A 27,450-nucleotide genomic window follows, 5' to 3' on the forward strand; every position below is an offset into this window, starting at 1 on the left:
TAAAAAAAAAAAAATAAGTTGATGGTTCAAAATTCGACCTAGGACCTTCCCTTTTCGCTTTTCATTTGTAGGTCGAACTTTGAATCCTCGACCTTGTCCTTCTTAACATTATCATTCCGGAGACCTTTCTCTATCAAAATATCGTATTTCTAAATTTTCATAAAGTCCCTCTAGAATTCATTCCAAAGCTTGTTGAATAATTTTACGGATTCTGTCATCTCAGCAAGTCTGACTAAATAACGAGCTAATGAATCTCCTTCTTTTTGCCACTGAACTTTCCAATCAAATTCGTCATAACACTCATAATTATTTGATGTGTTAAAAATAATTTTGTATTGGGAGAGAACGAAAGAAGAAAAGTAAGAGAGAGAGCGAGAGTTTGAGAGAGCGAGAGCGAGAACGAGATTTTGAGCGAGAGTGAGAGTGAGACAGCGAGATTTTGATAGAGAGCGAGAGTATCCATACAAATTTCCCTTTTTTTCTTTTTTTAATTATTACACATCTTTCTTTCTTTTCTTTTTTTTTTTTTTTTTTAATTTTCCATTTTCTAAAAATATTTTATTGTTTTATTTAAACTCTTAAAAAGAATAAATTTAAAAAAATAATATCTCATTAAAAATAAAAAAATGTAAATTAAATATCTCATTTATATAAAATAATTACAAAAATCAATGTATCCCACAAGGCGACGTCGTCGATTTCGAGCTGGGTGTCGTCGTCGACTTCGAACTTGAGGTTGCTCGGTTCTTCTTGATGTTTGTTCTAGTACCTCTGCAGTCGCTTCATAATATAATATTCATTAATGCTCTCCACGACCCCGGACCATGTTCATGCACGTATGAGAATCTCTCTTCCCTTTTTTTAAAAAAAAAAACAACAATATTTTTACAAATAGTTTGAAAACAACAATATTTTCCTAAATAGTTTCTAAAAGGACAATATCCTTTTAATTTTCCCAGTTTCAAACTCCTCAAACATTTATGGTAATTTTGTTATTTTTTCTCTCTTTGTTGTTTATATATATATTATAGATGTGTTTGTGTGTGTTTTTTCTTATTTCATTTTTTTAATAGAGAGACGAAGATTGGAGCCACCAACAATGCGCCTTAATACTTCTTCAACCACAACAATAACAAATGTTCAAGGGATTCATTGTAGTTTTTTTAGTTATTATTGGTTTATATTTTTTTCATGTAATTTATTTTCTATTTTTAATTAAAATAGACTTTGTAATTTTTTTTTTTTGTATGATATGTATCCTTATATTTGTTGTTTAAAAAGTTTATAATTGCAAAAATGTAATAAAAAAAGGTATGATGTCATTGGAATAAGAAATATTATGAAGAAGAACTTTCAAATTGAAATATTTCATTCAATGTTCTCCACATATCTTACATTAATATAGGAAAAGACTATGTGTTATAACTAGAAAAGATGAATATATATAATGTTGGATTAAGAAGTTGAATATAATTTCAATAAACCTTTAATAGATGAATAACTATAATGTTTAATACATACTCAATTTTTTAAAGGATTTTTTTTTTCATTTAATTATTTATCTCTATTAATCGAATTTTTTTTCTTCTCCACCCATTCTATTCTACCGAATTCCCCAATTTTTCGCTCTATCAATCTCTCTCTACAATTTTAGCCTCTCCCACCGCATTTTTTTCTCCTCTTCCACCCATCCATATATTCTTCATCTCATATATTAACTTTTCATTTTCTCTTAACTTAATCAAAAGTCTTACTATTAAATAAGCTTGAATATGAAAGGTTACTTATTTGTTCATCACTTATATTATGAAATGTTAACAATTTTTAAATTTTTAAATTTTTAAAGTTTTTGTAACCATTTTCCCTCATAAAACTATATAATAAAAGCTCATCTCTCAATTGTTTGTATTTGTCGATATCATTTGGTGCTTCTTTCTTTCTTTCTATATATATATATTAATTTTAGTGTATCATTGCTTAATAAGTTTTTTTACTTAGGTGTGTTTTGTTTTCCTTCTTTCTATTTGTTTAGATAAATGCGAGACTAGAAATGCTCATACTTTACCAACCAGAAATGCCTATACTTTACCAACCATATTAATATTGAAATGCATACCAAAAACTTGCACCTCGATAATTATTGAATTATAGAGTCAAATACTATTTTGTAATAATTTATATTATTGTAAATATAAAATAAAAATGTTATTAATTTGATAAAATAAAATGAAACGTCCCATGCAAGATGTGTGTTAAAATCTAGTTTATATAAAAGTTACAATCTATTTTATAAATACTAATAAATAATATGAAAACTGACTTCTTCAAACACGTTTGATTTAGTTATGTAGAAAAATTTTGAATGTTAAAGAATATTAAAGTTACAATATTATTAAAATAAAAATAGAAAGAAAAACCATTTGTTTTTAGTTGAATGCATCCATCATGAAAAAAAAAACTTTTGTAATTGCAATTCTTTATTTACAATATTTTATATCCTTTTTACCATATATGAAGTGAAGATCAAACCTCAAAGTAAAGGTATTCATGGGTTGGATTGGGTTTTGTGTTAAATGACTTTTTAAACTCAACCTAATTATTCGGGTTGTAAATTTCTTTAATCCAAATAATATTTATTAAAAAATGAACTCAACCCAACCCAACCATGAAATATTTGGGTTGGGTTGGTTCGAGTTAATCGGGCCATTTGTTTAAAATTTTATTCTAAAAAGAAGCACAACTTAAATATGTTAAAATCTTATTTAATTAATTTCATATATTGAATTAAGATTAACCACTCAATTTCAATTTATATAATGAAAATTTTCTTTCTAAAGTGTAAAGAAATTAATTTTAAGAGTTGTTGAAGAATGAATTATTAAAAAAATATTGGAATTAAATAAAATTAAAATCAATATATGTATAAATAATTGTGTTATAAAAATATATATTTTAAAATTAATAATAAAATTGGGTTGGTTCGGGTTGGTTTGGGTTATATTAGATGAACCAACCCAACCCATAAAATTTTCATTTATTTGAACTCAACCCAACTCAACCCAAATGAGTTGATAACCCAACCCAACCGGTTGGGTTAATCGATTTTTTTGGGTCATTGGATTTTTTGAATACCCCTACCTCAAAGAATCAGTTGATACTAACTCACATTTCCAACAAATTTTTTATGAGTTAAATGCATTAATTCAAAACTCACGTATTATTTCTATTTTTTTAATCCATAAGAAAGATGCATGTAGAGATGTCCCAGGGCGGGACCGAGGATGTCATTCCCCTCCCCGCTCTCCATTTCATTCCCCATCCCGTGAAATTCCACGGGATCGGGGCGAGATTCCCCGTGGGAATTCACAGGATCGAGTTTCCTGCAAAGAATTTTTCCCGTTACCTTAAAAAGCCAATTAATTTAGTAAATTTTAATTAAATAATTAACTCTATCACTAAATTGTTTATTATGACTAGTTTTACATGACACATTAAATTTAAAGATAAATTACTCAAATTTTGGCCTAAAAAAGTTAATTAATTTTTTCTTAAGTAAAAAAAATAAATATAAATAAAATTATTCAACATGTATAACATAAATTTAAATATTCAATTTAAACATATTCATTATCTTTCCTAATAAATAATTAAATTTCAAATTTAAATATAATAGTTATATTATAATAATAATAACATAACATTACATAAAAGCTAATTAAGGTGGAGACGGAGAATGGGATGGGGCCGGGGAATGCATTCCCTTCTCCGTCTCCGTTAGGCTCACGGAGAATTTTTTTCCACCCCTCCTCCATTTTCCGCTAATGAAATTCTCGTTCCAATGACTAGATTCATGTTATCAGTTAATTTAAATAATATCATTACTGCAATTTTCCATGATCCATTGGGTTTTTTGGTAATTTCGCAGCGCATGGGGCCAGCGTGTCATTGTATAATGATAAAGAGTAAAAAAAGTCCACCTGTTTCACTTTCTCGTCGTCTTCCTCCGGCTGCGGCAGGGGTTTATTCTTTTCTTTATATCTTCTTTGTTTTCATTCTTCCAGTTTGGGTTTCTCGTGTTTTTCCTCTCTCTTTCCTCTATTATCGATCCTCTACTGGAAACCGAGCACCCCCTCTTCTCAGATTCATCTCGTTGACTTCCCCGAAAACCCCATCACCGTTCCTCCGCAGTTGGCCCATTCTTTGATTTTCCCATACTCGATTCAACACCCTCCGGTTTGTAGTTCCAGTTTCAATTCCCCGCTTCGGACGCCGATTCTCTACTTTCCGAAGAAGAAATGGCGTTAATCCTTCACTAGGCTGTTCTGATTCTTCCTTTCTTGTCTCTGCAACCAACCTGCTTCAAATCCTAATCCACCTACTCAAATTTGCAGTCATGGCTATTCGTGTTACTCTCTCCTACTCAGGCTATGTTGTCCAAAACCTAGCTTCCTCCACCGGCCTTCGGGCCGGTAACTGCCGCGTCTTCCAGGAGTTTTGGGTCCGATCTTGTGTTTTTGGATCGACCCATAATCCGGAGTTCAAATCTGCTGGAAGCGCGCGCAATTATCGGTCCGATAGCCGGCGGTTCAAGCCGGGTGGCTCTGTTGAGAAGCCAACTTCTATGTACAGCACTCTCGCCGGAGAAAGGGTTGGGGAAAGCCCTAAGAATCCCATGGTTTTGGGTTTGATGTCGATGTTGAAATCGATGGCCGATTCTTCTGCGATCAATACAGGAACTTTTGGGGTTTCTTCGTTTAAAGCCACTTCGATTATATCCTTTTTACAAGGATCGAAGTGGCTTCCGGGTTATGATATACGATCTAATGTAAGCAACAATGTGGATAAAGGCGGAACAACGGTTTGTTATGATTATGATGAAAGTGGGAGTAATCGGTTTTATGAGAATGATTTTGAGAAGAGCAGCTGGGTTTCGCGTTTGTTGAGTACTTATTCCGAGGACGCAAAGGCCCTCTTTACGGCTTTGACTGTTAGTGTGCTCTTTAAATCTTTCTTGGCGGAGCCGAAATCGATTCCTTCTTCTTCCATGTGTCCAACTCTGGAAGTAGGGGATCGTATTTTAGCAGAAAAGGTGATCCTTACTTTATTGAACTGAAAACTTCTGGATTGAATTATTGATATCTTCTAATATGTTGACTGTATTATTAGTGGACAGTTTCAATTGTGTACAAACAATGATATTAGATGCTTTTAAATGACTTTTAATGGACAGTAATTTGTGATATAATATTACTAAGGTCTGGATTACATTCTTCTTTTATGACTATGATTACCTTAATTAAACTTTTGAACGTAATGGCACATTAGTTTACCTTAATTAAACTTATGATTCTCCTAACAATCATAAGACAAGAAAAAAAATGTCTATTTCTTGTTTCAGTTTTCAAGGTCATGGAAGTTGCCTTACCCTGTTCCTAAACTGATCTCTATTGCTTTTCCTTCTTATACTAGGTTTCATACTTTTTCAGGAAACCTGAAGTTTCAGATATAGTGATCTTTAAAGCTCCTCAAATCTTGCAGGTATTACTTTAATTAATGAGGTAATTTTAAGGAAATTGTCCTGTCTAGTATTCTTGGATGCTGATATTTTCTTGTACCTTTTCCGCACCTCATTTAGGAATTTGGAGTTAGTTCAAATGAGATGTTTATTAAGAGAGTTGTGGCTACATCTGGGGACGTGGTTGCAGTAAGTGTTCTTCAACATTTTAACTTACATTTCTTTATTATGCTATAATTCCATGCTTTGTTCGTAATCCAAAATAATAATAATAAATAAATTATATTATATGTTCTCTGATTCATATTGGTAAGCAAATAAGTGGAATAACTTATTAACTTGAATTTCTAGTAACATCAGAGGCTATAAATCTACTATATTATGGAGATAAGTGAGGATTTTAAATTAGCTAGCAGTAGCATCATGGGATGGAATATTCTGGAGCCATTAGTCACCTAGTTATTCTTACAATTATTTTTCTTGAGAACATGGGCACAAATCCTTATTGCTAGATTTTCATTTATACAGCTTATAGATTTAGGGTGTGTTTGGAATGCATTTTCAAGTGTTTAATTTAAAAAATAAGTCATTTTAGAAAAATAAGTGTTTGGCAACCACTCAAAATAGTTTTTGAAGAGTATTTTCGACCAATTTTGTCAAAAGTGTTTAAATAGAAATGAGCTTTTTGAAAACACTTTTTTCTCAAGTCAATTCAAATGGGTCCTTAGACACTTCTTGACTAAGTTCACGGGTTACATTACAACAGCTCCTTTGGATTTTGAAAATCTAGCTTTAAGGATTTGTGTCGAGCTTCTCTGCCATGAATCTATAAGGATTCTTGCCCATATAGATTTGGCACAATGATTTTCATTTATACCAAAAAAAACCTTATTTTATCATATGGCACAATGAGTATCTGAGCTGTGCCCAGCTTATGGATTTGATTAGTGCCATATGAACCTACCACGAGCATCTGTGCGAATTTGGATATGACTAAGTTTACAGGACAAGATACTACACATAGTTGCAATGGAAACTAAGTAGATATTAAATCTTAGGTAGGTGGCTGCCATAGTTTGAGTCTCTTTCTTTTATACCCCTTACATTTTTTTTTTTCATTGGGCAAGATGACCACTCGCCAATCTAGGATGGTTTAGATATAGATATCAAAGTCCCTCTTCTAGCTGAATTTTGATGGTTTGTTTTTCTTCCTAATAAATCACCGTGAAATAAGATATTTCCTATGCTTTGTAATTAATTATTGGTTGTAGGACATATCTTCAACGCTGGAGATAAATAGGGAACCAAATATAGTTACAATATGAGAGAGTCGCTCAGTACCAACCATTAGTGAAAAATAGGACTCTCGAACAATTGGTAGTCGCTCAATGCTCAATATTTTGATCGAGTATCCCATAAGCATTTGAGATTTGACGTCTAGTCATCTTGTTTTTAACTTCTGACCAGACTTAGCGTGGTTCTCTTTGCTTTGATGCCAATTACTTGACGCATTTGAATGTCATTTTGTAGGTTTCAAAAGGGAAACTGGTGGTAAATGGTGTAGTTCAAGATGAGGATTTCGTCTTAGAGCCAATTGCTTATGAGATGGATCCACTGGTACTTGTCTTTCCTTTTTAACCTTCTATCTATTTCTCTCTCTCTCTCTCCGGAGGGAAGATAAAAATCCTGAATTCTGTTCAACGGATAAACAGTTTGCTCAATCCAATTACCTTGTTTTCTTCTACAGCTTGTGCCTGAAGGTTATGTGTATGTAATGGGGGACAACCGTAACAATAGTTGTGATTCTCATAACTGGTAAGTTCACCATCTCAGCTTTCATGTTGTATAATGTGAGAGTACTGTTAGGGGATATATAAGGAATATTAGTTTAATATATGTAAGGACATACTGGTAATTAGCTTGGGGACTTGAGGGAGTTTGAGATCTTAGAAGGGGGGATCATTTTAGTTGGGATGAGCTCTCTTGATAGGCTATTGTTATATCGTGATTTCTTTTGATAATACAATATATGAATATCTTGTGTTTTTCTGTGTTTTTTGAGTTTGGTTTGGATGCCCAACATCTAAATTGGAACTTGTGGTATCAACTTTTGGCACATGCAAATGTTTTATGTTATAGTATACATGTCGTGATGCTTTCATGCGTAGATGAGAATTGGCTGTATCCATGATGCCTTTTTTTCCTCTTTTTAAAGAGAATATTGATTCATGGCCACCAATCTTTCTGATACTACAGTATACCTGACTCTATCTCTTCTTCTCCAGGGGTCCACTCGCAATAGAAAATATTGTAGGTAGATCATTATTCAAGTATTGGCCTCCCTCCAAGGGATCCAGCATGGTAGATGAACCACGTGCAAGGAATATTAATCTGGGGATTTCCTAAACACAATGTCCTTGGTATTACCCTACCCTATTACACCTTCATAGGGATGAAATTGCCCCTTTTTGGTACCGACCACCGCAATATCTTTGCATATAAAACTTGGATTGGACTTCATGTCTGAGTGGTGTGTATTATTGAAAGTAGCTCCTGTACCTCGTGATGTCATATCCTATGCTATTCTTCATCCAAGAGGATAGAAGGAAAAAAAATGAAAAAAAGAAAACAAAAGAGAAGAAATGGAAGGAAAAAGTAGAGGGGAACCGATCTTTTGGCCCCCAACTAATTCCGGAACCAAAGTTCTCAATTTTTTGAAGGGTTTACGTGTTCCTGCCTTCAAGGGAATGTCGAACAGGCTAGGGATGATCATCATTCACCTTCAGCTTGCTGTATTGTCTTGGCCATTGTGCACATATATGGCCGCAACAAATGTATCTTAGTAATGAACAAATTTCATGGTGTCTATTTTCTGTGTGTTTTATGCTGTGGTTTCTCAGCTTTAGCCATCCTCCATCTCTCCATGTTCTCACTTTCCTGTAATTTTATAGATGGAATCTGTGTATTTGAATTCAGAGGCTTCAGATAATTGGTATTCTGTGTTCCTTTAGATGATATGATTGTCAATGGTAGCATTAGCAGAGCAGAATTAGTTGGTTTTATTTTTTTTTAATCATTTTGAAGTGTTTTTTTTTAATATATAAAGAATATTTTGGATTCCACGAATATCATTTTAGTAGACGGGATGAGAAGGAACGTATCACAAGGATTTATAAAACAATTTACCAGGAAACATTAGATTTAGGGCCTTAACGGCAACCAAACATGTTCCTATATACCCCTTGCTATGTCAACCTTTTCTTCCATTGCATCATTTTGAAGGACCCCAACATTCTTATATGTATACCAAGAAGCACAAACCAAATAAAACCCAAAATTTAGCACACTCAACACTGACAGTAACCAGTAGAAATAGTCCAAGTTGTCTCTATTGAGATTGTTGCTTGCCAGCCACCCTCCGCTCGCCTTGTTCACCACCTCAACCACCACTGTACTTGTGAAGTACCCGAATGCAATCGAACACCAAGCGATGGCTGTGCTCAGGGATTTCATTCCTGCTGAGCTCTCTGCATAAAAGAATTCCAGCAGTCCCACGAGAGTGAATATATCGCCCATTCCAAATACGCAAAACTGAAATCCCAACCAGAAAACGGTCATTGGCAAGGGCTCCTCACTATCCACCATATTGTGTTTGATTGCAATATTTTTGCGGCGAGTCTCCACGACTGCGGCAATGGCAATCGATGCAGTAGTGATTACCAGTCCAATGCCGATCCTTTGGAGGTGCCGAATTCCTGTGGGAATCCCGGTAATTTTACGAGCAAGAGGAACGAAAACATGCTCGTAAAAGGGGATAAAGAAGATCATGAAAAGCAAGGGAATGACGGGGACGGAAGGGCCTGGAATTTTGAATCCGAGGAACTGGCAATCCATAGTTATGCTTTGTTGAATGGAGAATGTTTGGAGTTGAGCCATGCAGGTGGCCATGAAAATGGTGCTGACTATAATTGGAAGCATTCTAATTAGTATCTTTGTTTCTTCGACCTGTGTTACTGTGCAGAGTCTCCATGGCCCTGGCTGATTTGCCGACATTGATGCATTTGTATCATTCCTTACAATGGCTGCTCTATCTAAGAATCTACAAGATTTTAAAAATTTCATGGCGTTAACCAATCAATTGAATTCCAAAGTTTAGGTTAATCTTGAGATAAATATTTAAGAGTATTATACCTGAATTGATCAGTTTTCTCAAGGATTTCATGTGGGATTGCAGCTTCTTTGTCACGAATCTCATGTAGTTCATTAACATTCTCTGGAAGTGGAAGTTTTCTGTTCCGGATTGAAGCTACAAAGACCTATACTTGAGAATAAAAAAAGATTAAAGACTACATATCAGGAAAAGAAACATTGAAACTACAAAACAAAAACACTAGCGGTTGAGTGTGGATTTGACAATCTATATACATCTTAAAAATCACTAGATACAAAACTTATAAGGCTACATTGTGATGGTTTTCGCAAATAATTTATCAAAAAAAAAAAAAAAAAAAAAAAAAAANAAAAAGGTGGAGAGAGAAAAGAAAAGAAAAGAAAAAGGCAACAAGAAAAACAAATTGAAGGTTTCAATTTTAACACAGATCTCCAAATACAATATCATTTAATTTATCATTATTTCTCTCTTTTATAGATCAAAGAACTCTGCATCTTCCTTATGCTAAAACGACTATGCATTAATGTTTAACTAGAATCGAGTATAGCGTGTCGCCTGTCCTCCTCCTCTTCTTCATTTTTGTTTTCTTGTTTTTTTTTTAATGGTAAAATATATTATTTTCATCCCTAAATTTTGCCTTTAATTTTCATTTATCCCAAAATTTGATATACTTTTACTTGAGTTTTGAGTTTTGTTTTCATTTGGCCTATAAGTTTCTAAATTTTGTATTTTTACCTTTGAGCCTTGAGTTTATTTTTCATTTGGTTCCTAAATTTTATTATTTTACATTTTTACCCTCGAGTTTTTACAAATGGTCAATTTTGATCAATGATGTTAAATTTTAGTTAATTAATTTAAAATAATTAACTGAAAGTGGGTACTCTTTAATGAAAAATCAAAGAAAAAAGTATAAACCTTGTAACTTAGGAAACAAAACTCTAAACTCAATATGTAATATCTAGAAACTTTAGGTGCCAAATGAAAATTAAATTCAAAATTCAATGGATAAAATGTAACATTTCAAAACCTAATGATCAAAATGAAAACAAGACTAAAAAAGAACCTAGAGACCAAAAGAGAATTTTTAATTTTTTTCATTTTTGATGTATACACAAACCTATAAAAAATATTCAACGATATTGCTACAATGTGATTGATAGTTTTTCACTGTTTGATGTATGAAAAAGAAGTATCTTCAATTTATATATGATGATTATTGAACGACATGCAGATTATTGAATATACATCCAACAACAGTTATTATAACTATTTATCATCGTCTTTTGGTGTATTAGAAAAGCCATAAAGGAAAATTGAAATGGAGAAATGTGAAGAAGATAAAAGATATATGTACCTGTAGAAGTCTAAGAATGGGGCTTCCTTTAGGCACATTATTGCGATAAAACGACTTGCCTGCAAACACAACAACAACGGCGACAAGAATTGCAATGCTGCAAACCACAAACGCCCAGTCCCAACCCACCTCTGTGTTTATCCACACTATCAATGTCACTCCCACAATTGACCCTATCGTCAGGCTGAACAGGAACCAATTGAAAAAGCTCGACACCTTCGCCGCCTCGGCCGGATCTCTGTCGTCGAATTGATCCGCCCCCAACGCTGGCAGTGCCGCTTTCACGCCACTCGTTCCCAGTGCTATCAGGTATAATCCCACGTATAGAATCGCCTCCTGACCGCTGCCTGCCGCCTCGCACTCGCTCCTTGCTGCCGCACCTTTGCACGGAGCTGGCCTTAGGTGCGGGAAATGTGCCTGCGCCGTTAGCAGACAATATCCCTGTACAAAAGTCAGGAAATTAACTATTTTAGTCATTGTTATTATTCATAAGTTTCAATTCAATAATTAAATCTATCTCTGTTTTTTTATATGATTAATTTCACATGGATAATTTAAATTTAAAGAGAAGTTACTCATTTTTTTAGTAGAAAAAAAAATTACATTATTTACCTATATAATCTAATTTAAATATTATATTAAAAAATATTTATTATCTCGATCATTAATCAATAAAACTTGAAATTTAAATATAATTTTTATATAATAGTAATAGCATAACAATAATTATTATAATTAGTTAAAAAAGAGACCAACGGAGCGGGGATGAGAACATTCCATGTCTTCTTCCCCGTTTGAATTTTTTCTCCACTCCCTCTTCTATTTTCCATCTTAAACAATCTCACGAGAAAAAAAAACATCCCTAAAAATAATGAAGGTCTATTTTAAAAGTTTATAGTTTTGATTGAACTCAAACACAACATGAAAAAAAATAGAAGAAATAAAAGGTTGTTTCAACTAGAGCTTAATGTGATTATAATATAGATCAAATTCACCATAGATTGATGACATCCAATATGTATTAACGATCAAGAAATCTGTGATTCAGATCTTTCACTCTATTATTGAAAAAGAAATAATTAAAAAAAAAAACCAAATGCGATTGAATATACCATGTCCATGCATGTCACCGTACATTGATATAAAATGATTATTATCAAACTAAGCATGTAGCTACAATGACCAAACCTCTCACGTGGACGTCCAATATTTTATAGGCATGCGTCTACTTTTCTATTTTATTTATTCACTTTTATTGAATGTCAAGAAATTCTTGCTCAATATACATCAAAATATTATTTGATTAAAAAAACGATCACCCCTCACATATGTTTCAACCATAAATTATCATTTTTAAGAAAAGTAATAACAATCTTGATAGAAGGAAATATCTTTCGAAATATATAACTAAAATAAAATAAAGAAAAATACTTATATGTGCTCCACACCTATCTTTCTGTAATTATAGTTTGTCACGTAAGAATTTTTTTAAAATATTTTGAAACTTTTACATTGTTACTCTTAAAAGTCAATTGCTAAGGGTCTGTTTGGTAGATAATGAAAAAATAAAATTTTAAAAATAAGAGATTCAATAAAAACAGAGTTATATTTCATATTTTTAGATATGCGTTTGATAGTAGATTAAAAATTAAATTACCATTTAAAAATATTTTCAAAATGTATTTGATAATAAATTTATAAACCATAAAATTAATTATAGTTGTTCACTGAATATTAGGTTGAATATAAACTATTACCTATCAATTTATTATTTTTTTTATTTTAAATTTTTTGTATAATGATTATTTTTTTTAATATCATTCACTATATAATATATATTTTAATTTAACCTTTTAAAATTTTAAATTCAAAATTTGAATACATTATAAACTTTTTATTGTTGTTTTCAGAATGAGAAAAATGAAAAAAAATTGGATTGGGGATTATGTGAGAAATGAAGGGATAGAGAAAGAGAGCGTGTGACCATGAGCTCAAAGGAAGCGAAGAGGACGCAAGTCTTGAATCTCGGGAGATAAGTTTCAGAGATGAAACCGCCGAGGAGTGTGAGAAGAAACGTTGTTCCCATAAAGTTAGTGAGTGTGGTCACTGATTTTGTCAAGCTGAAGTTCATGTATCCACTGAAATACGTCACAAGGCTCAATGCCACCGACACAAATGCCATATTTTCAAGCCCTTCAGTCACTGCCAAGTGCCATGCCATCCAATTTATAATGGAAAATCGACTTTTACTTATAAAAAATACAAAATTGTATTACCATAAACAAACATAGCAGCTCTGTTTCCTCCTCGTTTTGCTTCATTTCCCTGTGGAAGTTACATTAATTATTATTAGCCGCCATGGATGTGCAGGAGAGCTCAAAAAATAGCTGAAACAAATTTACCATTATTGTTGATGATGATGATGACGAACAAATTAAAAACGGGAGAAATTAATAAGGCTTTGGTTTGATCAAGTTTCTCCCTCTCTCCGATATCTTGCTATTGGAATGGCTAGGATTATTTATGGTGGGTTTGTATGTTTTTGGAAGATGGGATTCCACTAAATATTTTAATAATAATAAAATTAATTATGGAATTGGAATCTGTTGACATTTAAATTATTTGCATTGCATTTTGATGAAGATATTTTGACTTTATCCGTTGACTTAATTATCATCTCGGAGCCATAAAAGCTGGAACATGTCCAATATAATTGGGATACCCCTACTTTGCTTTCCATGTAATTTTGATGTTTCAGCATGATATATGTATATTTTATATATTAATTCGTAGCTTTGTATTATGTAGGACGAGTTGTAAATAAAAAGCCAAGTTTTATGAAATAATCTACTAACTTTTTTTTCCCTTTACGAACTTACAACCCGAAACTATGATTTTAATTATTCGATGAGGCTGTTATAATATGATGAATAGTTTTCACCATTAATTGATGTATACGTAGAGATGGAAAAGTAATTCATATTTATGCCGACACTATTAGGGGCATGAATATTTCTTCTTTGTTGTCACCTTTATTTCAAAAATACTTCCATCCATTTAATAGAGTAATCACAGTTTGTCAATTTTTTCAAAATATTTTCAAAATTTGTTTTTCTAATATGATGGAAGTGGGTTTGAATGAGGAAAATGAGATAAGAAAGAATGTGAAAGCATAGGATAAGGTTCAAGAGGGAATATTAACAATGGTGATTATTTTGGTTTCAGACATATTGCACTTGTAAATTGGCTTTGAACTTTAAAGAGTCGCAACATTGTAGAAAACTTGGAATGTCAAAGGTGCTACAATTTAATTTATTATTGTATGTTTTATTTAGATCAATACTTCCACTTCATGATTCTTTGTAGGAAATTAGTTGACGCTTTTTAATTTTCAATTTGTCAAATAATCTTCCACCAATTGAAAGTTTATTTATCATATTTAAAATTGTTTCAAGATAATTTATAGATTATATTCCTTTTCAATCATAACAAAGATATATAAATTTGTGTTTTTTTAAAATTTAAATGTCGAACATGTAGTTTTTGTTAGTTCGTGAAATTTTATATTACGATTACTTTATTATTCTCAATTAGACCTTTGATTAGATTTCTATAATTTCAATTTTATCAGAATTCTAGATATCTTATTTATTTATTTGAATCATTTTTTTTGGAAAAGATACAAACGGTGAATCACTAGGTGCACCCAGACATCTCCACAAGGTGGACATTTCCATAGTACTCTCATCATCTCCCTTTCAATAATGACATTCAATAAGTACATAGAGATGTGATATAAAAGCAGAAAAGAAGCAAAGAGTTATGTATTACAAAAAGCATTGAGATTAATGACAATGGAAGCATGCTCGTAATCTTTGAGACATTTAACTCTATGTGACCAATAGCCAGCAAGGGAGCAGGCATCCCACAAGTTTTCCGTACTCTTATAAGCATCCTTAAACGTTCGATTGTTGTGCTCATTCGAAATTGTCCATAACACGACAAAAACAATGTTGAAGATAATTATCTTTCTTTTTGTTTGAACCAAAATTCCGTAGGATATCATTAGAATCTTTTTAATTTTCAATTTGTCAAATGGATTTTCTCTCTGTTGACTTTCGTTTTATTATATCTAAAATTTTGTTCATTTTGGCGCGACACAATTTACAGATCTTTGATTTAGATTTTTATGGTTTCACCTTTTCATGATCCTAGATATATTGTTTATTTGTTTGAACCAAAATTTTTATCTGTTTTTTATGTGTTTAAATTTAACATTTTTTTTATTCACTCTGTTGGGAGAACTACACATGACAACTATAAAAATGAACAATAAAATCAAATTTGATAGATTCAAAAGACCTAAAACAAATATATTAGTATCATATATCTCTAACCTTTTATTTGGAATGTTTTTTTTTTTAATCACACAAGCATGCCAGCAAACTAATAATCATAAAAAATATTACTTATAAGTTAGTTGATGATTTATATTGTTATTTCATCACTTTTTAATTTAATGTAAAAAGTTTACGATTTATATTCCCATAAAAAGTATATTGATTCAAAATTTGTATGCCACTATGAAAAGTGTTCCAAGATCTTCAAACACGTGCATCTCATTTTATATTTGTTGTGAATTAACATAAAATAAGATATATATAGTTTTGACTATTAATTATTTTATTATTTTTAATTCTTATATCAGATATTTATTATTTTAATTTAATAAAATTTATATTAATTTGGTGCTGAAACTTTTCCAACAAAATTCACGTTCTAAAGATTTTTATCCACATACATGGTACGTGTTTTATAGCTAGTAGTTTGAAAAGGTACAACCATCTTTTTGAAAAAGTATCCACAAGGTTCAAAGTTTTCAAAGTCATCTTTCTTTAGGAGACATTATCATCTTTACCTCAATTTAGTTAATCAATTTTCAAAGGAAAAATATCAATTTATACTTCTAAATTTTAGAGACTGTATCAATTTTATCCCTAAATCAATAATTATATCAATTTAAATCCTAAATTTTTGTAAGTATATCAATCTACATATTTCTTTATGTTCATATGAAAAAAAAACTTATGTAAAGCTTAAAGTTGTATCAATTAAATCCCTAAACTTTCATAAATAAATTAATTTAAACTTGAAGTTATTATCTTTTTAGAATTGTCTATACATTTATTCTATTTGTCGATTTTATTGAAAATTAATATATGGATGATTTTCAAAGGTAATTGTAATGAGAATGTTGGAGTTTAATTGACTCAAACCATAATTTTCACATAATATTTGTCGAACGAAATTTAGAAGAGTGTAAATTGATATACTAAAAAAAAATCATAATTTAAATTGATACAATTATTAGTTTAGATTTTTAATTAATAAAACTCTAAAAATTTAGAGATATAAATTGATTCATGTCGTTTTTTTATAGATTATCCTCCATTTAGTATTATGATAAATTGCAAGCCTTTCTTTATAACTCTCCTTTGTTGTATGTACACATATACTCGTATAATAAAGTTGTTATCTTGTACCAAAAAGCCAGTTGATTAGTTTTATCATTCAAATATATAAATAGATGACCGTACTTCCTCTCCAATAAGTCAGATGCATTATTAAACAAATATTATTAGTTAACTAGTTGCAAAGAGTTGACCTACTTAGCTCTAATAACTATTTTCATTAGCCAATGATTTTTTATGTTACCGTCCATGTACCAAAACCTCACCCCAACCTGTTGCAAATTATTATTCTATTATAAGATTATGCTTTTTCCCCTCCTTCCTAGGAACATGTGACAGAGTTTTGAGCATATTTTAATAAATGATTAGGGATACATGATCCACTCTCCATGCTATTATTTATTTACGAAAAAAAAAAACTCTAATAAAGTTGACCATTTGAAATCTTGAATGTTTGAGAATGACTATCCTTTTTTTCTGAATTGGATTGAAATTCGAAAAATCTTTACAATGGTATGATATTGTTCATTTTAGACATAACCCTCGTAGTTTTACTTTTGGTTTCACCTAAAAAGTCTTATGCTATTCGACATAGTTATCCTTCACCTTCTCCTTATTTAGTCGATGTGAAATTTTAATCACATTTTCATCCAACACATTTTGTAATTTAAAAATATTTGAAGAAAAGGAAATGACATTATAATTATGTGCAAGGAAGTTAGAACTTAAATGACAATGGAAATCTGGTTGTCTCGAATCCTTTTAATTAGTTTCTTGGGTGAATGGTCAAAGATATTTAGACGTCAACCAAAGTTAAAATACAATGAGTAGCAATAAAATATTATTTTATGCTATAAACTATAAAGCTCAAAACTTTATGCTACATGGTGAGACATAAGACCTTTTTTTATCTGTATGAAACAATTAACTAAAAAGAAAATTATGGACGCATTCGGTAACTATTTTATTATTATTATTATTTGTTTTTAATTTTTAAGCTTATTTTTTTTCTACTTTTTACAATAATTTACATATTTCTTAATTATAATGGTTGAATTCTTAGTCAAAATCCAAAAATAATAATAAATTTTTAAAAACTATTTTTTTAAGTTTCCAAAATTTGACTTGGTTTTTTAAATAATTGTTAAGAAGTAGATAACAAAGAAAAAAATTTGGAGGCAGAAGTAGTGTCTATAGACTTTAATTACAAACAAAAAACAAAAAATAAATAGTTACCCTACGGAACTTAAATGATTAGGTTATACAAATTGTTAAAAATTAATGTCAATTGAAGAAGAAATAGATTCAAATACACAAGAAAACTTCTATCCTCTCATGTTAAATCATCAATCAATCTAAACGTTAATTAATATTTAATATGATGCATGGTTTATACCATTTTAAATCTTGCTATAACAAAATTTAGGATTTCATTCCGAAAAATGGCAAATATGGCAACTCATGTGTCATGCACATGACTACAAATTTCTAAATACCTTATTTGTAGTTGTTATTGATGAAACTGCAAATACATGGTAAGTACAGAATCATAAACAAGGTCGAGTTCTGTATAAGGTAATTGCTGATTTTAATTATACTCCAGATTTTCCTCATGTAATTAACGCAATCTACATATTTTATTATTAATTTAGATTCTGTTTAACAACTTTTCGAATTAATCTCACTTTAGTTAAATATTCAGATTTTTCTACCAAATTTTATATTTTAAATTTTCATAAGTTATCAAATTTCATTTTATCTTATCAAATTTCAAATTTATTTTAATCTTTGAATTGTTTTTCATAATTTTATACATGTTCTTAATAAATTAGCGGGATATTTCTCATATCCTTGAAGGTTTAAATTGTTTTATATTATTAGATTTTTAGATTCTTTTAACGATTTGGAAAAAAAAATATTCATCCCTATCGTAAAAAAATAGTCATCACTTTTGTTATTCATACGAAGTATTCGATTTAGGTTTTCTTATGATATTTTTTATAAGGTATTGTTTTTGCTATGACTTTACAACTGATTAGACTTCTCTTTTCCTCTTTTCCTCTTTCAATCGATTTTATCGATTTTCTTCTTTTCCTCTTCATTAGTTCTGGTATGACCATTCAATCTTCTTTTGTTTCATTATTATAATAAGCTTTCTTTGTTTTTCGGTCAAAGAAGAAGAAATCTTGTTCGTCGGAAAGAATCATAGTTGGACACTACAATAAATCGAAACTTCCACGATTGTGGGGAACGTTGGAGAATTGGAGTGATGATTTTTGTGTGGTGGTTGACTATTTTTTAATGCACCTATGAATCTTGCAAATACACTATACATTTGAATAATAATTCAATAGAAACATAACCTTCTTTTCAACCTTTTGAACACATTATTATCAATTTTGGTTTATATAACTCTTTTTCAATTGATTTAACTTTTTTTTTCATTAGTTTAAATAGGTTATTATCAGCTTTAAAATATAATATAAAGTTAACCGTATTTCTAGTTTTGCCTTCAATGGGTTTTGAAAATTAACTAATATACATTTACAAATACAGTGTAATTGTAATATGAAATTATGAGATTAACTAATCTTACATAGTGTAATTATAATATGAAGTTATGCGATTTTAATCTTCATTTTTCATGTTTCCAGATTTAAATTATAGATTCTCCTAATTTTTCTCCAACAATATCTATTTGAATCTATCTTTTGTTATCGGATTTTGTTTTATCTTTTTTTTATTATTTGTTTATAGATTTTTTTTATTATATTAATTTTTATGTGTATATTATTACTATTTATATATATATTTATTATTTTGATAAGAGTTGTTTTATATTGTTTCATTTTTTTTTTTTTAAAAAAACTAACCCTTATTTCCAAAGTTTCAATATATTTATAATTGTGAAAAAAACAAATTAAGCACTTTCTTCCCTATATATTTAAAATATATATATATTTTTAAAAAAAAAATCTATTTCTACTTTACCTCTTTCTTATCCCATCCTTTTATTTCTCTCTTTCCTATTTACACAAGCTTGTAGCCATAAGCTTGTTGCCATAATCTCCACAAACTCATTTAAAATCTATGCTAGCATACCCTCCTCACCACAATCGCATCTTGGTTCACTTTCTTTAGAATCTTCCATTCTTTCTTCTCTCATCATCACCCTATCTGCTACATTTCGGTTTACTTGATTTTCAAATCTTCTTTTGCTCATTATCGATTGGTTCTCTAAGCAGCCACATGCCACCAGCGGTAACCATCGCACCATAGACACACCATCGTGGTTGTCCATTGAATAAGCAACTGCCAATTGTTTCTTATGAGGCCCATATTGACGAGTTTTTAGATTTTCGAACCGTTTTTAAGATTTTGTCCATGTTATTTGTTTTTTTAGTTTTTAGTTGAGATTGTATTATTATTATTATTATTATTATTATTATTTTGCTTCTAGAAGTTTAGATAGAGTGTATTTGCAGTTTTTGAGTTGTTTTTGAAGCATTGTCGATTTGTACTCAATTTGTTAGTCTTTGGGGTAGTTTGATCATTTGCCAATTTGTATTTTCTATTTTTTAAATTTGTTTTGCTTATTTTACAATTTTGAAACTTTTTTGTCATTTTTTCAAATGAAATTTTAAATTTTGTCTCTTATTAGCCCCCGTTAATTTATTTAACAGATCAGTTGGCCCACTTTAAATTTACATCGAACTCATTTGTGCTGTTATTTCTCAAAATAAAATTATTTAATCTCATTTTTACGTCAAAAAGAAAAAAATACTAAATCAAAATGGATAGATACTATCTTCATCAATTCCAAGTTCCATGCTTTATATAGTTCTATTGATAGATTTGGGGTAGTGTGGGGTTATTATAGTTTGTGAATTGTATTAGTTTATGGATTATCATAATCTGGATTTACGATATAGACTATTTTAGTTTCGATTATAATAGTCCCTTTGGGGTGTATACTAAAGTAGTCTTACATTTGGGTTATTTTAGTTTGTGTTTGAGGTGCAAACCATTTTAATCTAGGTTAGAATAGTATCTCTATTTGAGGTGCAAGTTATTTTAGTCTGCGTTTAGTCCATAAACTTTATTAACATCGTTTACTATTGAAGTTTGTACATTTATTAAGAAATTTCATCTTTCCCTCTTTCTCGCCTCCTCCCTCTAATGTTTGCTAACTACAGACTAAAAACTCTGCATCCAAAACACAAACTTCCTAACTTTGACATATTAACTTTCAACTTCAAAACTCAACTCGGCATCCCAAACACCCTGATGTTGTAGGATTATAGTAAATTAGGATATCTTGGTTAAATTCTTAATTGATTAGGATTAGAATTAGTTTTCTTGATTGGTTACAATTATGATTAATTCCCTGGGTTTATTAGGAATAGGAATAGGAATATGATTAGTTTGTTTTACAATTTTCTATAAATAGAAGAATTCTCTTCTTGTATTGATAACTTTTGATTCATAATAAAGACTTTGATTTTACTATTAGAGATTTCTCTCCTTTTTTTTTTTTTTAGTCTCTTAAGCTACATCAATTTGGTAGCAAAGTAGTCATCTGGCCAATGTTGATTGTCGCCAATGGAAGACTATGAAACTCTTGGTGACGCCAATTGCAAGAGGGAGTTTCGTGAGCTGTGCTCGTCGTTGAACATATTGGGAATGTCCTAAAACTCGCAATTTATAACTTTGGAAACATCTTTTTGTAGGATTGTATCAACAACAGCGGAAGCACAAGATCATCTAAGCACTCTAATTCACTAATTTTGACAAAATATAAAGAATGCTCTTGCAGAAAACAAATGAGTTTCAAGACATACCTCTTGTAGAACTTCTTCAAAGCTCCTTCTCCAGCTGCTGTCTTCTCCAAATCTTATTACAGACCACCTCAAGATCTTCCCCACTATTCTCTTAGTACTCTAGATTGAGTTGTGGGACTCAAAACAAACTTGAATCAAGGGATGAAGGAGAAATGCTCACTGCAGTAATCTTGTTGAAGAACCCTTTCTTCAACTCGAATTTTCTCTGAAATTCTCTATAGATTGCATCACCGAATTTCACTCCAAACTCTTCAATATATTGCATATCAACATGAAAAAGAGAGAATTGCATGAGTTGCAGCTCATGCTTGGAGAAGATAAGGCAAAGTAAACGTCATTTGAGTGAGCAACTAAGGAGATGGATAATGGAAAAACAAGCTTTTCCATTTTGTGTTTTTGATTTTCTATTTTCCAATTTATCAAAAATCAAAACTTGATTTTATAAAATCTATTTTGATTTTAAAACTGAAAAATTTAATTAATTTCATAAATTAATTATTAAATAAAATTTAATTAATTTAATATCAAATATTAAATTAATTTTAACACATATCCATCTTTATATATTTAAATCATATTTAAATATACAAAATCTCCTATTTCGTTTAATTCTTAAATTAAACATGTAATTATATCTCATATAATTGCTAATTTCCTTAATTCTAATTTGAACGATTTAAATTAACTTATCACATTATTCTAGAGCTAGTCCGTTACGAGCTAGTAGAGGGACCTCGCAGACCTACAGATCATGGGCTCCAATGATTCGAGATTAATTGGCTAAACTCATTAGACCAAATTAATCTTATTTGTTATTAATCTTATTTGTTAACTATTGGGTTGCACTCTCCTCATTGTAGATATATTATGCCCACATAATTTGACCATAATCAGCAAGTCGACCCTTCACAGGTTATTCGTAATAACGGCTGAGTCAAATATCTGTTTTACCCCCAAGATTACGTCTTATTCCTCAAGTTCCTACTGATCTTCTAATGAACAACTGGTTTGTGATCCAATCACTAAACTAAACTCTCTCAGCCCAGTTAGAGGGTGGGGCCCTTGTTTAAGACCTGGATTCAGTACTTGAGAGAACAACTTTCTCCTATCCCTAAATCGGGCAAGTGTGAACTCCGTCTTGCACCTTATGTCCCCAGTTATCTTTCTGGTCTTATCCCTGAAATGAGAGTCTTATTGAGCCGGCGCTGTTGAGCCAAATCTCACCTATGCAAATCTAAGAGCAATCCCGAATAAACAGGAGTTCATAGTTAGCTCAGAATTAAGATCAAGTTACCTAGGTCATCTAGGTGAAATAATCAGTCTTAAACAGTAAACAACGTTATAAAATAAAAGTGACTTATTTCTTGGTCTTGATCTTATGCAAACTCATTGCATAGGACTCCTCATGTCATAACATGTACGAATTAGGATCACATCATATGTAGCACTTTACAACTCTTTGTAACAACTACAGAGTAGGTTGCATCCAATGGTGTTACCAGAATAAGGTACCCAACCTTATTCATGTACCATAGATCGTTTTGACTATTTACTCGAACCTTATCCACTTTTATGTCTCCACATAAAGTTTAAGTACTCATACAATAGTCATGGGTCTTAGTTTATTAGATTTAGACTTTTATACAATTTATAAAATCAATAATAAATATATTGATTATAGAAAATGTTTATCATTTTACAAACTGTGAGTTTTAGGACATAAAACCTAACACTTTTATTTATCAATAAAAGTATTATTGAAATTGCATTCTATTATAAAATCCACTAAATGAACTCATGGTTATAGTATGAATACTTTAACTTTATGTAGAGACATAAAAGATGATCAAGTTATAGTATATAACCTAAAAGGTTTATAAGTATATGGATGAGATTGGGTACCTCATCCTAGAGACACTATGGATGTGAAGCACTTTTTATACTGATACAAACGATGTGATCCCAAAATCATTCATGTGGAGACATGCAAATAGGAGCATCCTATGCAAAAGATGTTTGCATAAGACTAGACTACGAAATAGTCACTTTTCTTTATAACGACCCTTTACTGTTAAAACTTACTATTTCAATTCGATGACCTATGGTAACTCGATCTTAATCCTGAGCTAACTATGAACTCCTGTTTATTCGGGATTATTCTTTGATCTGCATAGGTGAGAGTAGTCCAATAGCACTACTCAGTAAGCCTCCCATTTTGGAATAAGACTGGATAGATAATTGGGACATAGTCCTGAAGATGGAATTCACTCCTACCCATTTTAGGGTTAGCAGATACGTTGTTCCCTTAAGTATTGATTCATGGTCTTGAACAAAAGGGGTTCCACCCTTTCATGGTCGAGAGGGATATGGTTTATTAGTTGGACTGTAAACCAATTGTTCAATAGAGGATCCCTTGGAGCTTGAGGAACAAGATGTATTTATAATGGTAAAATGGTAATTTTGACCTAGCTGTAAATACGAACGACCTATGAATGATCAACTTATTGATTATGATTAAATCAAGTGAATAGAAATATATCTACAGTGAGGAAAGTGCAATCATTGAGCTATAGTAGTGTATCTCGGTGGTTAACGAATATTGATTATTTTGGTTTAAAGAGTTTAACTAATTAATCTCAAATCGTTGGAGCTCATGATCTGTAGATTCATAAGGTCCCTCTACTAGCTTGTAAAAGATTAAACCTTGGATTGGAAGATTGAATGAAATTGAAGTGTTCAAATTTCAATTTAGGGTTTGAATTTGAAATGTTCAATTTCCATTTAGGGTTTGGATAATTATATTCAATATAATTAACGTTTAATTTTGTCGAAATTAAATATAATTGGAGAGTTCAAAATATTTAAATGATGATTTAAATATTAATTATATGAATAGGATTCATGTTTGAATTAGGTATTTTATTAATTTAATATTTGATATTAAATTATTATTATTTATTTATTTATTATTTAATTAAATCAATTTCATATAAAGAAATTCAATTTTGAAAATTGAAATTTTGGTTTAATTTCGTTAAATTAGAAATTGAATTAAACATTATTATATTTGAAATTGGTCTTATGGATTTATCCAACATTTTGATGTTGTTAGTGGATTAATCCACAAAATTACACATAGTCCACTACCTAAATGCAATTTGAAATGTCAAATTGCTGAGAAGCTTAGTACTTGCTGAATTAACTTGATAAAGAGGATTGAAGTTCATGCATTCTGAAATTTGAAAATTTTCTATAAAACATGTTTTACTCTCAAGCTCTCCAAAATTCCACCTTAATATATCTCAATTATGAGTTTCTACCACTCAATCCAAGACTGAGAATAGTAGAGAAAATTCTCTTGGTGGTCTATTGAAGATTTGGAGATCTAATTCATGGAGATTGCAAAGGATTAAGTGGAAATCTTCAAAGGTATACATATTGAAACCCTCTTTGTGAATAACTTATGTTTTAGCATGCTTTTGACTTAAATTAAGTATAATTAGAGTGCTTAATGATTCTGTTAGCATCCGTTGTTCTCACAGAATAGTGTACATCTATATAGGTGGAACTCTTTAAATTCTAGAAAAGAAAGAAGATATCAGATTTTTTTTCAAGATATTGCAAGAATATACTATTACTAATCAAGGAAGACGCCTAAGAAAAAAATAAAGCAGTTGGTATAGGCAAGAAAGTAAAATTTACTCCCAAAAGCAGTGCTTGAATTTTGACACAAGTGATTCAGAAGAAGAATTACAACATAATAATTTTGCTTGTGCTCGATTTTCTCAAAGAACCTATCATTACCCACATTTGAAATTTGATTATAGTGATTCTAGCGATTCTGATGAAGATTCTAATGTAGTTTGGAACAGAATAACAAAGTGACATTATCAACAAAGAGCTTGACGATCCAATCAAACTGGTTTCTCAAGAAATCAACGTGAGAATTAAGATTTAGATGATTTAAAGCATGAAAGAAATTATTATGACCGACATCAAAGAACACCGAATGAATCATTCCATCACCAATACGGAGGATGAAACATGAAAAAAAAACATAAATATTAAAGTAAGAGCATCTATCAAGAAGACTTTCAGAAGGGAATGGACAAAATTTGGGGTTTTTTGGAAAAAATTCAAGAAACGCATAATTATATTCTTCAACAATTTTCAAAAAACCATCAAGAGTTACATTTAATCATTCAAGAAGAAGAAAAACTCATCCAAATGGGTTGTGAATTGTGCAAAAAATGAACAGAGTAGAAAAAAATAAAAATCAATTGAAGGCAAGTAGAATAAGGAAGGTAGAAAGATTAAAGAGGAGCTTGTGTTGGAAGAAGAAAAAAATCAATGGAACTAACACCAAGGTTGCTCAATTCGAACCAAATGATGAGGAACAATTAATCGATGAAATTAATGATGAAGGTGTTGATGAAGATGAAGCAACTACAAAGAATGTATCTATTTGGTCAGATCACTTAAATGAGGCATGTAACCAACCATAGCTACCTCAATCGCAAAAGAATGGAGCAGAAATTAGCCTTGACCACCGAGAAGGACAACAAGAGAATCAACAACAATAATGGTCTGTAAGAAATGTCCAAGATTTACCAAAAATCTTTTGAGAACAACCAAGATCAAGGTTATATATGAGGAAATATTAGAAGTATGTGAATTCTTTAAGTTTGAAAGAAAAGAATATTCATGAGCAACCTAATTTCAAGATGAAAAATTTAGCACATAATTAAAACTTCTATGAAAAAAATCTGTTAGGAATTTGTTGTAAAAGCATAAGGAAACATTAACTTATAAATAAAGTTTTAAACTCAGAAAAAATTACTTAGAAAAACTAAGAATCAAAGAGTATTGAGAGAAAACTCATCTTGAGAGAATTTGTAAAATTTCTTCTTGTAATCTCTTAAGTATATCACTGCTCCCAACATAATGGATGTAGATCCTTTGTGATTGAATCACTTTAAAATCTTTGTCTCATTGCTTCTTTCCTTCTTCTCTGAATTGAAACCATCTCTACCATTTCATCGTCTTCAAAAGCTCCCACGAATACCATATCCTCCTCTTTCTTCTCCTTTGCATGTCTGTAAGAGCAACAAAAAGAAAGAAGATTAATTGAGGTAATTTCCTAAAAATGTGTCTATAGAAGTGTAAATAAAAGCACATATACACATGTCAACTTCAAAATTGGTATTAGAGCTTTGAAAATTCAAGAAAGCTTCAAGACTAACTTTCTTGATCAAGAAAATGGTCGTCGCACGCTATGATATAGAAAAATTTGATGGAAAGGGAGATTTTGCTTTATGAAATGCTAAAATAAGAGCTATTCTTGATCAACACATTAAAGCTCTTATGTGAAGGAACTTGTGAAGGTTCCAGAGTGAAAACGTGGAGATCGGTCCAAGTTTTATATTCATAGAATCAAAATTACATAATACAAACATTATGCACCTTGACGGAACAATGGGAGATTTTTTATATACCTTGACGGATAATCTCTCGTGTTGTCTAGCTTGGACGTTAAACTCATTGCTTTTTGGGAGGTAACCCAAGCTTTTATTTTCTTTTAGATGTTTTAGCTTATTTTATTATTTTTATTTTTAGTTCAACGCTCATAGTTTGGACTCTTATATTTTTCGAGTCTATGTATTACAAAAGCCCTCAAATAAAGCAGTATTTTGCAAGCCTGACACACGTAGATTACTTCACTAATCAGGCCAGTTTCGCTTACTCCCTTTACTTTATTTTATTGCATTGAGGACAATACATGTTTCTAAGTTTGGGGTGGGGGAAGTATTACGCACTGTTGCTTTTCTTGTCGTTTTTATCCTGCTATGCATGTTACTTAGAAAAAATTGTCTTATGCATGTTGACCAAATATTTTGAGTGACTGAATTTTGAGGAAAAATTTTTTAATTGAAAAGATGATCTTGTGCTTTAATTGTGAATATGCTGAGCATGTAATGATTGTGATTGCCTATGAGTTATTCTAAATTTGCATGTTAAATGATCTGTTGTGGAAATGGGATGACATACTACTGAATTAAATTATCTTTAAGTCCCACTTTGAGTCTCCCATAGCATGA

General features: G+C 30.8%; 2 protein-coding genes across 2 annotated transcripts; one reads left to right on the forward strand and one right to left on the reverse strand.

Moving 5' to 3' along the window:
• Positions 1-4,039: 4,039 nt before the first annotated feature.
• On the forward strand, positions 4,040-8,504 carry LOC120075459 (thylakoidal processing peptidase 1, chloroplastic-like). The gene is made up of 6 exons (XM_039028870.1): positions 4,040-5,089; positions 5,470-5,538; positions 5,636-5,704; positions 7,046-7,132; positions 7,263-7,330; positions 7,801-8,504. Exons 1-6 carry the CDS (start codon positions 4,394-4,396, stop codon positions 7,919-7,921), a joined length of 1,110 nt encoding a protein of 369 aa, XP_038884798.1. The 5' UTR covers positions 4,040-4,393; the 3' UTR covers positions 7,922-8,504.
• On the reverse strand, positions 8,123-26,894 carry LOC120076040 (protein NRT1/ PTR FAMILY 4.5-like). The gene is made up of 7 exons (XM_039029822.1): positions 26,848-26,894; positions 26,385-26,448; positions 13,317-13,365; positions 13,025-13,242; positions 11,041-11,481; positions 9,707-9,831; positions 8,123-9,614 (listed from the first exon to the last, which is right to left on the reverse strand). The coding sequence occupies exons 1-7, from the start codon at positions 26,892-26,894 to the stop codon at positions 8,747-8,749; spliced, it is 1,812 nt and encodes a 603-aa protein (XP_038885750.1). The 3' UTR covers positions 8,123-8,746.
• Between the last annotated feature and the right edge of the window lie 556 nt (positions 26,895-27,450).

Source organism: Benincasa hispida, chromosome 4, assembly GCF_009727055.1.
Source record: "Benincasa hispida cultivar B227 chromosome 4, ASM972705v1, whole genome shotgun sequence".
Taxonomy (NCBI): Eukaryota; Viridiplantae; Streptophyta; class Magnoliopsida; order Cucurbitales; family Cucurbitaceae; genus Benincasa; species Benincasa hispida.

What these genes read in the sequence shown, in the direction of transcription:
- LOC120075459 (XM_039028870.1), top strand. Translation starts at nt 4,394, where the DNA reads ATGGCTATTCGTGTTACTCTCTCCTACTCAGGCTATGTTGTCCAAAAC. An exon ending in AAGCTCCTCAAATCTTGCAG is followed by an intron (nt 5,539 to 5,635) that starts GTATTACTTTAA and finishes CACCTCATTTAG; the next exon opens with GAATTTGGAGTTAGTTCAAA. An exon ending in CTTATGAGATGGATCCACTG is followed by an intron (nt 7,133 to 7,262) that starts GTACTTGTCTTT and finishes TTTCTTCTACAG; the next exon opens with CTTGTGCCTGAAGGTTATGT.
- LOC120076040 (XM_039029822.1), bottom strand. Translation starts at nt 26,894, where the DNA reads ATGAGTTTAACGTCCAAGCTAGACAACACGAGAGATTATCCGTCAAG. An exon ending in AGCTGCTATGTTTGTTTATG is followed by an intron (nt 13,243 to 13,316) that starts GTAATACAATTT and finishes GGCACTTGGCAG; the next exon opens with TGACTGAAGGGCTTGAAAAT. An exon ending in CCATTCTTAGACTTCTACAG is followed by an intron (nt 9,832 to 11,040) that starts GTACATATATCT and finishes TCTCAAGTATAG; the next exon opens with GTCTTTGTAGCTTCAATCCG.